Source organism: Heptranchias perlo, chromosome 40 (assembly GCF_035084215.1).
Source record: "Heptranchias perlo isolate sHepPer1 chromosome 40, sHepPer1.hap1, whole genome shotgun sequence".
In the NCBI taxonomy this organism is placed as follows: Eukaryota; Metazoa; Chordata; class Chondrichthyes; order Hexanchiformes; family Hexanchidae; genus Heptranchias; species Heptranchias perlo.
This window is the reverse complement of record NC_090364.1, coordinates 7,141,608-7,156,159: the sequence shown is the minus strand read 5'-3', so window position 1 is coordinate 7,156,159 and position 14,552 is coordinate 7,141,608. Positions and strand designations below refer to the sequence as shown.

Below are 14,552 nucleotides of genomic sequence, written 5' to 3'. Positions count from 1 at the left end.
CTACTCTGACAACTATCCCTATTGGAAGTTGCCATATGTGGATGCTGGGTTGCGGCAGGGGTCACTTTTGGGCTTGGCTGTGATTTCCTTCAAGGTCAGATGCTCGCTACCGTTCTCTGTTCAGACTTGCACCTAAAGATTGGCCGCTTGGGTGGGCTACCAGAGTGTTGTTGGTCCCTGCCAAACCAGGTCCCAGCAGGAGTCATTGAAAAAGAGGAAAACTGGAATACTGGAATAAAAAAAAAAGTACTTTATTGAGGTATAAAAAGGTTGCAATTACTGCCCAGCTTCAGGTTCTATCATTCATTGACCGGATGGGTTAGTCTTTCTGTGAAGTCGCTCTAGCGTTACTGAACCATGCTTAAGCGGTTTTGAGTTATTTTCTCCCCTCTGTTAGGCTCCTGTGGGACCACGCCCCATTCCTCAGCTGAGTGATGGTGCAGGCAGATGACCTGCAGCTTGTAAGCCAGATTGTTAGGTGATGCATGGTAGCGGGCCAGGCTGACCATCCCTCCCTGATGGTCCAGTTAAGATTGGAATCTCCTGCTAAAATTGTACCCCTAAACCCACATGCGAACGCAAAAATAGCTCTGTACTCTTAAAATGACTCTTCAGTATCACTAGCCTCCTCAGTGATACGTCCAGCTGTATATCTGGTGCCTTTCGTTATTTGAAATACAACTATTTTAAACAGTGGGCGTACTGTGTTCTTAAAGGAACACAAATGACTAAAAGTATTGAGTATTTTGGGAATAATTGTAACATTCCCCCCCCCCCTCCCCCTGCCAAGAGTAGAGCAGTGAACTGATGCTCTTAATACGTTCTGCCATGGAAAGGTTGACGTGCACGATAAGACACTCGGCTAGTTCCTGCTCTCAGCCTTACTGTCAGCGGGGGGCTGCTATACAGAGGCTTCAGTGAATTGTGTTTATGTACAACAAAGCCAGAAAATGCTGGACACACTCAGCAAGTCAGGCACAGCATCTGTGGAGAGAAGTGATAGGAACATAGGAACAGGAGTAGGCCCCTCGAGCCTGTTCCGCCATTCAGTTAGATCATGGCTGATCTGTATCTTAACTCCATCTACCCTCCTTGATTCCTAACCCTTAATATACTTGCCTAACAAAAATCTATCAATCTCAGCTTTTCAATTTTCAATTGAACCCCAGCCTCAACAGCTTTTTGGAGAAGAGTCAGAACATCCTGAGCTATGCCTGAAATGTTAACTTGCCACTTCTCTCCACAGGTGCTTTGCCTGACTTCCTCAGTTCCAGCATTTTCTGTTCTTGTTTCAGATTTTCAACATCGGCAGTATTTTGTCTTTTGTGTTTATGTATAGTTTGGACTATGATATATTGAGATATGTACATATATATATATATATATATATATGTACATATATATATATATATAGATAGATATAGATATCTTTAAGGCTTGTTAAGATTAATATTTTTCTTTCCTTTTCCCTAGGCTTGGGCCGAATTTATCCGAGTAACCGATCCCGACATAATCACTGGATACAACATTCAGAACTTTGACTTACCATACCTGATCAACCGGGCACAAACGCTCAAGGTAAATATGGCAGCCCATTTTCGGCTACTTTTCTACTCCAGCTTGTTTAGTTTGGATTCCGAGAGAACGCTGTCCATAAGCTGGTCCTGATTTTATGTCACTAAATCCGGCTCCCTTGCCTTGGCAACAGATTTTGCACATCCAGTGTTTCTACAATGCTGCCACCAGGTTAAGGGAGCTGGATTTAGCTGTGTTGACTCTGGCTTCCCACAGTCAGACCTAAACAAACTCGTGTTTTTTTAATTCATCTTCAACTTATCAAAAGTTGGGATCGAGCCCGATCATTGCCGTTTACAGGGGAACCGAGTATCTATTTTGAAACTTAATTCTATGTCTCCTCACTCTGCAATTCCTTCTCTCTTACCCAACTGAAAGAGGAGAGGCAGGCCTTCGCTGAAGATCTTTGTGAGCTAACCAATAAGAGGTGAGTGACCGTAACATGGTTTGCTCTTTTATTCTTAAATTACTAACTGAACTCGTGACATTGCACATGGATAAAAGCAAAACAAAAATCTCTTTCCGTGACTGTCTCCAATTCTAATACTTTGAAAATCTCAGTTGGGAAGTGAGTTGAAATCCTTCTGACTTATGGGTTGGTCCGTTATTTGCTCAAGGCACTTATTTTTTAAAATATAGATATGAAGGAGAAACACCTTCAGTTTTCCTCATACCACACACTGCCTGTGGTTGCGAGTGAGGGCAGCCACCTGAGCCTCTGTCATCGCAACCTTCCGGACTCAAATTGATTTCAATAACTTCAGATCATAATCACTGCTCCCATTTTTTCGGACAGCAGGTGCTGATAATGGTTCTGCTGTTGCTATTCACAGCTATTCCTGACCAATCTTTTGTTTCTTAACCTGTCCCATTACCACTCTCCTTGCCTTGCATCCTTTTGTCATTTAATCACTCGTGCCCTCTACCCTATCATAGACCTTCCCTTTTGTTCTTTCCTCCCCTCCTCCCCCCCCCCCCACCTTTCCCTGGCTCTGTACTTGCTTAAAAACTTTAACTCTTTAACATTTTCCAGTTCTGACGAAAGGTCTTCGACCTGAAACGTTAACTCTGTTTCTTTCTCCACAGATGCTGCCTCATTTGCTGAGCTTCTCCAGCATTTTCTGTTTTTATTACAGATTTCCAGCATCGCTGTATTTTGCTTTTGACTGGGAGATATAGGCCCAGCGATGACTGTCCAGCCAATTTTCAGTCACCCCTTGTGGGGAGATGGCTGGATTTTGATTGATGTCTCTTCGTGGCGATGTGGCTGACATTAGAAATTTAGTGGATGGGGGGTGCGGTCAAAGCTCCATCCAACCATTTTACTCTCATCCTTTTTTACATTCCTCTTACTGTCTCTCCAAGGAGCCAGGCTGAGATTGGGAAACATGACTAATACCCAAGCAGGATTTAGTCAGTTGATGAAGATCTGACTGATGGCCGCATGGTATGGAACACACGTGCACCAACGTAGCTCTATTGGCTATCCTTTGAGGGTCAAATTGAGATTTAGAGCCATCATCATGTAATAATTTTGTCAGAGTAACATATATTCTTTTTCAGGTGACGACATTCCCACTCCTGGGCCGTATTCCCAGCATTAAATCTGTAATCCGAGATTCATCGTTTCAGTCTCGGCAGATGGGCCGCAGAGAGAACAAAGTGATCAACATAGAAGGAAGAGTGCAGTTTGATCTCTTTCAGGTGTGTAAAACTATTAAGTGAGTATATTACCCTGTATTAGTGGTCATGGTAGCCTGCTTCTGTTGTAAAGTGGATTTTTCATCATTTGTTTATTCTCCTGTGTTTGGGGTACTTGATTTGGCCTTTGTGAGTCTCGGTTAAGAAGAGGAAAGTCAGCTAAGATTGCCTCACTTCTTTGCTATCCAGCAACCCCTCCGTATTGGAAAGCACACGTATGTGGGTGTTGAGTCAAGATGGAATCAGGCTTGGCTGTGATCATAGAATTATACAGCACAGAAGGAGGCTATTTGGCCCACGATGCCTGTGCTGGCTCTTTGAAAGAGCTATCCAATTAGTCCCACTCCCTTGCTCTTTCCCCATAGCCCTGCAAATGTTTCCCCATGTGATGCACCCCATTTTGGAATAGCCTGTTACACTCCATATCTAGGCACATATTGCCTCTTGTGTGAGTTACCTTGGGGTGCCCAGCACCTTTCCAACCATATACCATGAGGTTGAAGGAAGGGGATTAGAGAAAACTGGCAGAAAAGGGGGGGATTTCAGTTTTTAAAAAAAATTCCTTCAGTTTTCTTCTCCAATCCTAAAGGCACTGTTTCTTGCTTGGGTGTATAGTTGTGGGGATACTGGCAGCACGTGAATCTAAAGGGATTGTCAGTTGGCGATTTGATTACTTAAAGCATCGCAGCTGAGTCCATAGGTTGTTGCAGCTGGATCTGAATGTTCGAGTTCTAAAGTTTTATTGGTTTTGATTGTGATTTGTATCTCCTTTTGTTTATTATTTTTATGTTAAGAAGATGTGTGATAATAAAAGCTGAGTTACATCCGATGAATCATTACACAATCCTGAATGTTACAAAGACCAGGGTGAATACCTATATGACCGTCACTGCACTTCAAAAGCAGTTCATTATGTGAAGCACTTTGAAGTGTTTCTAGGAAGGTGAAAAGTGCTGTATAATTACCTCCGTAGACGTGCTGGTATTTCCAGAAATGCCGACACTTGTGAATACATTGCGTCAGCTTTGAATCAGAAGTAGCATTCTTGCCTCTGAGATAGAAGGTTGTGGGTTCATGAAGGGTAGGTTGCGTCTGACTAATGTAGTTGAATTTTTTGAGGTCACTAGCATGGTGGATGGGAGAGTGTTGTCTAGTATGGACTTCCAGGAGGCATTTGATAAAGTTCTGCACAAGAGGTTATTAACAGCAAGGAGAGAACATAGAATTGGAGGTAACCTTGTGATATGGGTTGGTATATGGTTGGGAGGTAGGAGACAGAGAGTAGGGATAAAATGTTTGTTTTCTGATCGGCAGGATGTAACAAGTGATGTTCCCCAGGGATCTGTACTGGGATTTCAGTTTTTCACCATATATAAGACAAATAGGGCCATAGTGCAAAAAAATGTTAAGATGTCTAAAAATGTTAAAAAGATAAACCTAAAGGCACTGTATCTGAATGCACGAAGCATTCGTAATAAGGTAGACAAATTAACAGCACAAGTAGATGTAAACAGATATGATATAATAGGAATTACAGAGACAAGGCTGCAGGATGACCAAGGCTGGGAGTTGAATATCCAAGGGTATCTGATATTTAGGAAGGACAGGCAAAAAGGAAAAGGAGGTGGGGTGGCGTTATTAGTAAAGAATGAAATCCGAGCAATGGTGAGAAAGGATATTGGCTCAGAAAATCAAGATGTAGAATCAGTCTGGGTGGAGTTAAGAACTACCAAGGGGCAGAAAACACTGGTGGGAGTTGTCCATAGGCCTCCAAAGAGTAGTGGTAATGTAGGGGATGGGATCAAACAGGAAATTAGAGTTGCATGTAACAAGGATACTACAGTAACCATGGGTGACTTTAATCTGCATATAGACTGGCCAAACCAAATTAGCAATAATGCTGTGGAGGATGAATTCCTGGAGTGTGTATGAGATGGTTTTTTAGACCAGTGCATTGAGGAGCCAACCAGGGAACAGGCTATCCTAGATTGGGTATTGTGCAATGAGAAGGGGTTAATTAATAATCTTTTTGTGCGGGGTCCTTTAGAGAAGAGTGACCATAACATGATAGATTTCTTCATTAAGATGGAAAGTGAAGTAGTCCAATCCGAAACTAGTGTCCTAAATCTAAACAAAGGAAACTACGATGGTATGTGGAGTGATTTGGCTCTGATAGATTGGGAAGCTTCATTAAAAGGCATGACGGTGGATAGGCAATGGCTAACATTTAAGGAATTAATGCATGAATTGCAACAATTATACATTCCTTTCTGGCGCAAAAACACAAAAGGAAAAGCGGTCCAACCATGGCTAACAAAAGAAATTAAGGATAATATTAGATCCAAAGAGGAGTCATATAAAGTTGCCAGAAAAAGTAGCAAGCCTGAGGATTGGGAGCAGTTTAGAATTCAGCAAAAAAAGACCAAGAGATTGACTAAGAGGGGAAAAATAGAATATGAGAGTAAACTTGCAAGGAACATAAAAGTGGACTGTAAAAGCTTCTACAAGTATGTAAAAAGAAAAAGATTAGTGAAGGCAAATGTAGGTCCCTTACAGTCAGAAACGGGAGAATTTATAATGGGGAACAGGGAAATGGCAGAGCAATTAAACAAATACTTTGTTCTGTCTTCACGGAAGAGGACACAAATAACTTCCCAGAAATGCTAGGGAACCAAGGGACTAGTGAGAAGGAGGAATTAAAGGAAATTAGTATTAGTAAAAAAATAGTGCTGGAGAAATTAATGGAACTGAAAGCCGATAAATCCCCAGGACCTGATAATCTGCATCCCAGAGTACTAAAAGAGGTAGCCATGGAAATAGTGGATGCATTAGTTATCATCTTCCAAAATTCTATAGATTATGGAACAGTTCCTGCAGATTGGAGAGTGGCAAATGTAACCCCACTATTTAAAAAAGGAGGGTGAGAGAAAACAGGGAACTACAGACTGGTTAGCCTAACATCAGTAGTAGAGAAAATGCTTGAGTCTATTATAAAGGATGTGATAACAGGACATTTAGAAAATATCAACAGGATTAGACAAAGTCAACATGGATTTATGAAAGGGAAATCATGTTTGACAAACCTACTGGAGTTTTTTGAGGATGAACCAGTGAATGTGGTTTATTTGGATTTTCAGAAGGCCTTTGATAAAGCCCCACATAAGAGGTTAGTGTGCAAAATTAAAGCACATGGGATTGGGGGTAATATACTGGCATGGAATCAAAATTGGTTAACAGACAGGAAACAGTAGGAATAAATGGGTCTTTTTTGGGGTGGCAGGCAGTGACTAGTGGGGTACCGCAGGGATCAGTGCTTGGGCTGCAGCTATTCACAATATATATCAATGATTTGGATGAGGGAACCAAATGTAATATTTCCAAGTTTGCTGACAACACAAAACTAGGTGGGATCGTGAGTTGTGAGGAGGATGCAAAGAGGCTTTAAGGCGATTTAGACAAGTTGAGTGAGTGGGCAAATACATGGCAGATGCAGTATAATGTGGATAAATGTGAAGTTATCCACTTCGGAAGGAAAAACAGAAAGGCAGAGTATTATTTAAATGGTGATAGATTGGGGAATGTTGATGTACAAAGGGACCTGGGTGTCCTTGTACACCAGTCACTGAAAGCAAACATGCAGGTGCAGCAAGCAGTTAGGAAGGCAAATGGTATGTTGGCCTTCATTGCAAGAGGATTTGAGTACAGGAGCAAGGATGCCTTTACTGCAGTTATACAGGGCTTTGGTGAGACCACACCTGGAGTATTGTGTGCAGTTTTGGTCTCCTTACCTAAGAAAGGATATACTTCCCTTTGAGGGAGTGCAGCGAAGGTTCATCAGACTGATTCCTGGGATGGTAGGACTGTCGTATGAGGAGAGATTGGGTCGACTCGGCCTGTATTCACTCGAGTTTAGAAGAATGAGAGGGGATCTCATTGAAACACATCAAATTCTGTCAGGAATAGACAGACTGGATGCAGGGAGGATGTTTCCCCTGGCTGGGGGCTCCAGAACGAGGGATCACAGCCTCAGGATACGGGGTAGGACATTTAGGACTGAGATGAGGAGAAATTTCTTCACTCAGAGGGTGGTGAACCTGTGGAATTCTCTACCACAGAAGGCTGTGGAGGCCAAGTCACTGAATATATTTAAGAAGGAGCTAGATAGATTTCTTGACACAAAAGGCATCAAGGGGTATGGGGAGAGAGCAGGAATATGGTATTGAGATAGAGGATCAGCCATGATCATATTGAATGGCGGAGCAGGCTCGAAGGGCTGAATGGCATATTCCTGCTCCTATTTTCTATGTTTCTAAGGAATAGAGAGTCCTCTATCTAAGTTTGTAGATGACACTAAGTTAGGAGGAACAATAAATTCTGTGGATTAAAGGAGAAAGTTACAAAGGGACATTGACCCACTCACTTAGTCTGTCTAACTATGGCAGATGGAGTTCAATGTGGGGAAGTGTGAGGTCATCCACTTTGGATCCAAGAAAGACAAATCGGAATATTTCCTTAATGGTGAGAGACTAGGAGCTGTGGAGGAGCAAAGGGATTTGGAATCCATGTACACAAATCACAAAAAGCTATTGCACAGGTACAAAAAGTAATCAAAAAGGCTAATGGAATGTGGGCCTTTGTCTCAAGGGGATTGGAATTCAAAAGTGAGGAAGTGATACTTCAGTTGTACAGAACTTTGGTCAGACCCCATCTGGAGTATTGCATTCAGTTTTGGGCACCGAACCTCAGGAAAGATATACTGGCCTTGGAAGGGGTACAACGCAGATTCACCAGAATGATACCAGAGCTTAAAAGGTTAAATTATGAGGACAAGTTGCATAAACTTGGCTTGTGTCCCCTTGAATTTCGACGGTTATGGGGTGATCTGATCGAGGTGTTTAAAATGATAGAGATTTGACGGGGTAGATACTGAGAAACCATTTCCTCTGTTGGGGGAATCCAGAACAAGTGGACATAATCTTAAAGTTAGAGTAAGGCCATTTAACAGTGAAATCAGGAAGCACTTTTTTACACAAATTGAATGGCAGAACAGGCTTGAGGGGCTGAATGGTCTACTCATGAGTCATGATTCCGATGTTTCCCATGTTCAAGCCCAGTCCAGGACTTGAGCACATAATCTAGACTGACACTTCAGTGCAGTACTTCATTGTTGGAGGTGCCACCTTTCAGGTGAGATGTTAAACTGAGGTCCTGTCTGCCCCTTCAAAAGATCCTATGGCACTATTTAAAGAAGAACGGGGAGAGTATTATAGCTGACATTTATCCCTCGATGAGCACCGCCGAAAAATAAATTAAGTAACTTGTCATTCATCTCATTGCTGTTTGTGCCTACAAAACAACAGTGCCTGTACTTCAGAAGCAATGAATTGGCTGTGAAGCTTCTTTGGGATGTCCTGAGTACATGAGAGGAGCAATATATAAGTAAGCTGTTTCCTAATTGGGAATCATTGATCGACTTTACCTCTTCGAAGTAATATGTGTAGCTGTTGTTTTGGGCAGGTGTTGCTGCGAGACTACAAACTGCGATCGTACACACTGAACGCAGTGAGTTTCCACTTCCTACAGGAGCAGAAGGAAGACGTTCAACACTCAATCATCACGGATCTGCAGGTACCCAGTAGCGGGATGTGGAGGGAAAGAGGATGTGCCATCTCCCTTTGTACGTTAACTCCAATTCAAAGAATTACTTATAGTTCCTTGGATTGAGTTTTATAATTTAAAAAATTCCCTAAGTAGTTCCTCTAACTCAGAACGGACCAGTGTTAGATTTCAATTCAAGTAACTCTCTGAACAAGATTCCAGCAATAGTCCCAATAGGTTTATTACTATTGAGAGCAAATTCCAGCCTGCTAGGAATTAGAATGATGACGGAAGAACTATTAAAAGGTAAGAGACTTCATAAGCTTTTTTGTGAGCTGGATTTGAATACACATCCCTGAGGGTTCCTGTATTCTGACCCATCAATATTTCACATGAAGAGAAACTTTCATGGCACCCTACTCCCAGTCACAATTACTTGCGTCCAAACCGCGTGTGACTGACCATCTTGCTTTATATTGCTATCACAGCTGAACTGGAGAGAAGCCGTTGCAGTAAGTGAGAAGCAACTGAGTTCTGCATAACGTGTACATGTATAGTGCACCTCTCTTAAAATATTTTTTATCCAGTTTATTGATTAAAAGCTGATTTCATAGAAAGTTACGGCACAGAAGGAGGCCATTTGGCCCATCGTGTCCGTGCCGGCTGAAAAAGAGCTAACCAGCTTAATCCACTTTCCAGCACTTAGTCCGTAGCCCTGTAGGCTACAGCACTTCAAGTGCACATCCAAGTGCTTTTTAAATGAATTGAGGGTTTCTGCCTCTACCACCCTTTCAGGCAGTGAGTTCCAGACCCCCACCACCCTATGGGTGAAAAAATTTCTCCTCAGTTCCCTTCGAATCCTTCTACCAATTACTTTAAATCTATGCCCCCTGGTCACTGACCCCTTTGCTAAGGGAAATAGGTTTCTCACGGTGGGGCGGTCAGCTTGATTTAAATTGAGCTAGATGTCAAAATTGGTAGGTTTTAATTTTAATTGTAGTTTAACCTTTAGTATTTGATGTTTCTCTGTCTAACTTTAAACATTTAAAATGTGAATTTTTGCAAATACGTGTGGTTTTCTGATCTGTGCGCTCGTGTTACTGCAGGCATCAGCTGTGTTTTTCCTTTGTCACCTCTCCTGTTCTCTACATCTTTTGTTCTCTACCTATATACTCCTTACCCTTCTCTTCACCATCGTTCTGTTAATTTTAGAATGGTAATGAACAAACACGAAGGCGATTGGCCGTCTACTGCTTGAAGGATGCCTACCTACCCTTGCGGCTTTTGGAGAAGTTGATGTGCGTCATTAACTACATGGAAATGGCGAGAGTGACAGGGGTCCCTCTCCCCTACCTCCTCTCACGAGGACAGCAGATCAAAGTGGTCTCTCAGTTGCTCCGACAGGTAAGAATCAGAGTGACGCTTTTTAATTAAGTCATTAGTTAGCTGTGACTTGTTCAGGAAAAGCGCCACATAACTTCCACATTGCACAGAGAACTTCTCTAATTATCTAGTTCCCAGCACGAAGTGGACAATAGTGAATGATGTATTTGTATATTGTTTAACCTTGGGAACAATTATTTTGGCACTAGGTAAAACTGGCCGAGTGTTCTAATTGTAGGTGTAATTAAAAAAAAATCTGATCTGCGCAAGGGACTGGCTGGCGCAGTGGATTGGAGATAGTCCTTTCATCTTTGGGATCTGGGTTTAAATCCAGCCCAGACTGATGATGTGAAAGTCCCATCTGCCTTTTGACTGTAAGTGTCCTCTGGAATGGATGTGGTGCAGTAGGGTGTGATATTCTGAAGTTGATGATTACGGTATGCTGTTGGGAGGCTATACTTGTTGCTGAACCTAAGAGCCAAGTGTGGAAACTGTTCTATGGCCTGGCACTAGCGACCTTGACTTGAACAAATTCACCAATGCTAAGATGACTAGGTTGCAAATAGCGTTATAAGAAATGATTACAAATGTAAGGCTGTTTGTGCAGGCTTGTGTAGATGCATAAATAATGCAAGTTCCTGGATAAAGGAGTCAGGTCACCATGATTTTTGTTACATGCCAAAAAATACAGTAATTATTATTTGGAAATAAAAAAAAATTGCAAAGCATCTCCTGAGTTGTTGATGTAGCAGAATGAGATGCTGCATTAATCCTCTTTGTGTTGCTAGGCAATGAAGCAAGACCTGGTGATGCCTGTGGTGAAAACAGAAGGTGGAGAGGACTACACTGGTGCCACTGTCATCGAGCCAGTTAAAGGGTACGGCCTGGGCTACTCAACAATAGGTGCACTCTGTCACTGAGCTGAACATGGGATGATTTGATGTTGAAATTAAGGCCCATTATGCAGCTTCCTACTCTCATTCTTCCTAGGACATCAACACTGTTCTTCCTTTAGTCGTCCCTTCCTCTTGCAATCTTCAGCCTTTTAAAACCTATGCTTTGTGTCACCTCATCACTACTCTCTGATTACCTCAATTCTTTTTCTTTTCCACTTTGGTGTCTAGATATGTATAATCTTGGGTTGAGTTAGGAAATGCCTTCAAAGGGGCAAGTAAAATCCAAGTGGAAAATTCCTTTTGATTACATTACTGCTCTCTCCATTTAATTCCTACAAATTTTTTTATGACTATTATTTATCAGCACAGAGCACTCAGTCCTCTTTAATTGTTCATCTGTACCGATAGAATGTTTTTCTCCTCAGGCTAAGCATTCTGAGTAAATGATGTGACTAGACAAATACATTTCCTGTGTAATTGCCATCCTATATCTTTTTATTACTCAGAAGAGAACATTGTTATGGGGAATAGGCACAAAGATCATGAACTTGCCAGTTGACAATTAATATTGAACTCTAGGGTGATGGATGTTCTTTGCCTCTATTGGTAAAAAGTAGAATCATAGAATGGATATGGCACAGAAGGAGGCCACTCGGCCCATCGAGCCTGCGCCGGCTCTCTGCAAGAGCAATCCAGCTAGTCCCACTCCCCTGCACTTTCACCGTAGCCCTGCAAATTTTTCTCCTTCAGGTACCTATCTAATGCCACAATTGACCCTGCTTCCCACCACCCTTTCAGGCAGTGCAATCCAGGTCCTAACCACTCGCTGCATAAAAAAGTTTTGCCTCATGTTGCCTTTGGTTTTTTTGCCAGTCACTTTAAACCGATGTCGTCTGGTTCGTGACCCTTCCGCCAGTGGGAACAGTTTCTCTTTATTTAATTTGTCTAGACCCTTCATGATTTTGAACACCTCTATGAAATCTCTTCTCAACCTTCTCTGCTCTAAGGAAAACAATCACAGCTTTTTCAGTCTCTCCACGTAACTCAGGTCCCTCATCCCTGGAACCATTCTAGTAAATCTTTTCTGCACCCTCTCTAAGGCCTTCACATTCTTCCTAAAGCGCGGTGCCTAGAATTGGACACAATATTCCAATTGTGGCCGAACCAGTGTTTTATAACACTTTTGTACTTTATGCCTCTATTTATAAAGCCCAGGATCCCTGTTCTGCCACCTTCAACGACCTGTCTACATATACCTCCAGGTCTCTCTGTTCCTGCACCTCCTTTAGAGTTGTACGCTTTAGTTTATATTGCCTCTCCTCATTCTTCCTACCAAAATGTATCACCTCACACTTCTCAGCGTTAAATTTCATCTGCCATGTGTCTGCCCGTTCCACCAGCCTGCCTATGTCCTTTTGAAGTCTATCACTATCCTCCTCACTGTTTACTACTCTTCCAAGTTTTGTGTCATCTGCAAATTTTGAAATTGTGCCCTGTACACTCAAGTCCAAGTCATTAATATATATCAAGAAAAGCAGTAGTTCCAGTACCGACCCCTCAGGAACACCACTGCATCCCTTCCTCCATTACTGCATTAATGTTACAAATTTGTTGTGGGTGCTCATTTTATTAGAGGGCGGATCTAAATACCTCTGCACCTTAGATGTGTCAAATGATAGTCACACAGTGATTTTTTTTCACTTTCCCTTGCACCCTCCTGTACCATTCCCCAACTCCTGTCGTCTTGGTACTGAATTTTAAAGCCACTTATGTTTCTTGCTTGGCATGCATGACTGTAAAGTAATTCAATTCCTGCTGAATCTTTCTTTCCCCTCTTTGTTTTCCGCCAATTTGTTCTCCACCTTTTCTCAAGGTGTTGACTCCATGCAGGGGACAAACGGCTCACAAGCTTTTATTTCCCATCTCAGTACTTCACCCGAATGGTCGAACTTTATGTGTGAGCCTGAACATTGACCATTGTCACGTTATTCGACCACGTTGCAACCTGAGCCCGATCGTGTCCTCTCTCGAAACTCATGCACAAGCAAGGATCTCTGGAAAGCAATCAGGAGCTGGGATCCTGCCTGATTTTTTTTTCCCCCCCCCTCCCTAACACAGGGATATTGAGGCTAGTTGTATCACCCTACCTTCACTCCAACTGTGGTCAGGCCAAGATCGAACCTGGAACAAGGGGGCATAACCTTAAAATTAGTGCTAGGTGTTCAGGGGTGATGTCAGGAAGAACTTCTTCACGCAAAGCTTAGTGGCAATCTGGAACTCTCCCTAAAAAGCTGTTGAGGCTGGGGTTCAGTTGAAAATTTCAAAACTGAGATTGATAGATTTTTGTTAGGCAAGGGTATTAAGGGTTATGGAACTAAGGTGGGTAGATGGAGTTAAGATACAGATCAGCTATGATCTAATTGAATGGCGGAACAGGCTTGAGGAACTAAACAGTTCTTATGGACTGTATGGCTGAGCTACTCTTTGCCTTAATCAGCTGAATCATTGAGGGAACCCTGTTGAGTCAGTACCACATTCCACAGGAGATTTCAAGTGAGTTGTTGTCCACATTCATGCTTCAGGTGTCTGGCCTTCATAAGGTCAGAGCAACATTTCTCCTATCTAATGCAAGCGTTTTTTTAGAAAACAATCATTCATGTATTTTTCTCTTTTTCTTTCTATGTCTTGTGCTCTATGGAGATAACATTGAACAGGACTTCTCTCACTTATTCCCCTTCAATCTTATCCAAGTTTGTTTTTAATGGCTCCACTATATCCTCATAAAGAGTAATTTCGCCTTTTCGCCTTTCTACTCCTACAGGTATTACGATGTTCCCATTGCGACTCTGGATTTTTCCTCCCTGTATCCGTCCATAATGATGGCACATAACCTCTGTTACACCAGTCTGCTGAAGCCAGGTGCTCAGGAGAAATACAAGTGAGTTGTGTAGCTGTTTCAAGGATAGTACGTTATATGTTGATTGTTCAGGTGGCTGTTTTGCAACCTTGGCTGGTCTAAGCACATCTCACTGTTGCTGAACTGTCTGGTCTGCTAACTTGTTTTGAATTATGTGGCTTTTGCTGTTTTTTACCCTTCACTTCTGAAGGCGTTGATTCTGGAACCTCACTCGAGCAGCCATTCTTCATACATAATCCTTGTCAGTGAGTGACTATTTGGCTACAAGGGGCATCACAGACAAGACTGATTCTGGCTCTGTCTGATGTCCATGCACGCACAAATTCCAGCACCGATCATTGGCGTGAGAATCCTGTTTTTTTTTTACTGTTCCTTAGTCCAGAATTGCTGTAGCCGTTTGTAGTGCCCTTTATGCTGTCCCAGCTGAAAATGGCTAACTTGGCAAAGATGAGATCAAAGCTGGTCTGTATGTTTCAGTAGCA

General features: G+C 42.3%; 1 protein-coding gene across 3 annotated transcripts in view; it reads left to right on the top strand.

Moving 5' to 3' along the window:
• The window catches only part of pold1 (polymerase (DNA directed), delta 1, catalytic subunit), a 99,597-nt gene that overhangs the window by 20,187 nt on the left and 64,858 nt on the right, over window positions 1–14,552 (top strand). For all 3 annotated transcript variants that reach the window (XM_067974496.1, XM_067974497.1, XM_067974498.1), the window contains 6 exons: window positions 1,474–1,578; window positions 3,139–3,279; window positions 8,794–8,904; window positions 10,087–10,278; window positions 11,046–11,134; window positions 13,975–14,091. In XM_067974496.1, coding sequence (XP_067830597.1) covers window positions 1,474–1,578; window positions 3,139–3,279; window positions 8,794–8,904; window positions 10,087–10,278; window positions 11,046–11,134; window positions 13,975–14,091 — 755 coding nt within the window. The remainder of the gene's footprint in view (window positions 1–1,473; window positions 1,579–3,138; window positions 3,280–8,793; window positions 8,905–10,086; window positions 10,279–11,045; window positions 11,135–13,974; window positions 14,092–14,552) is intronic.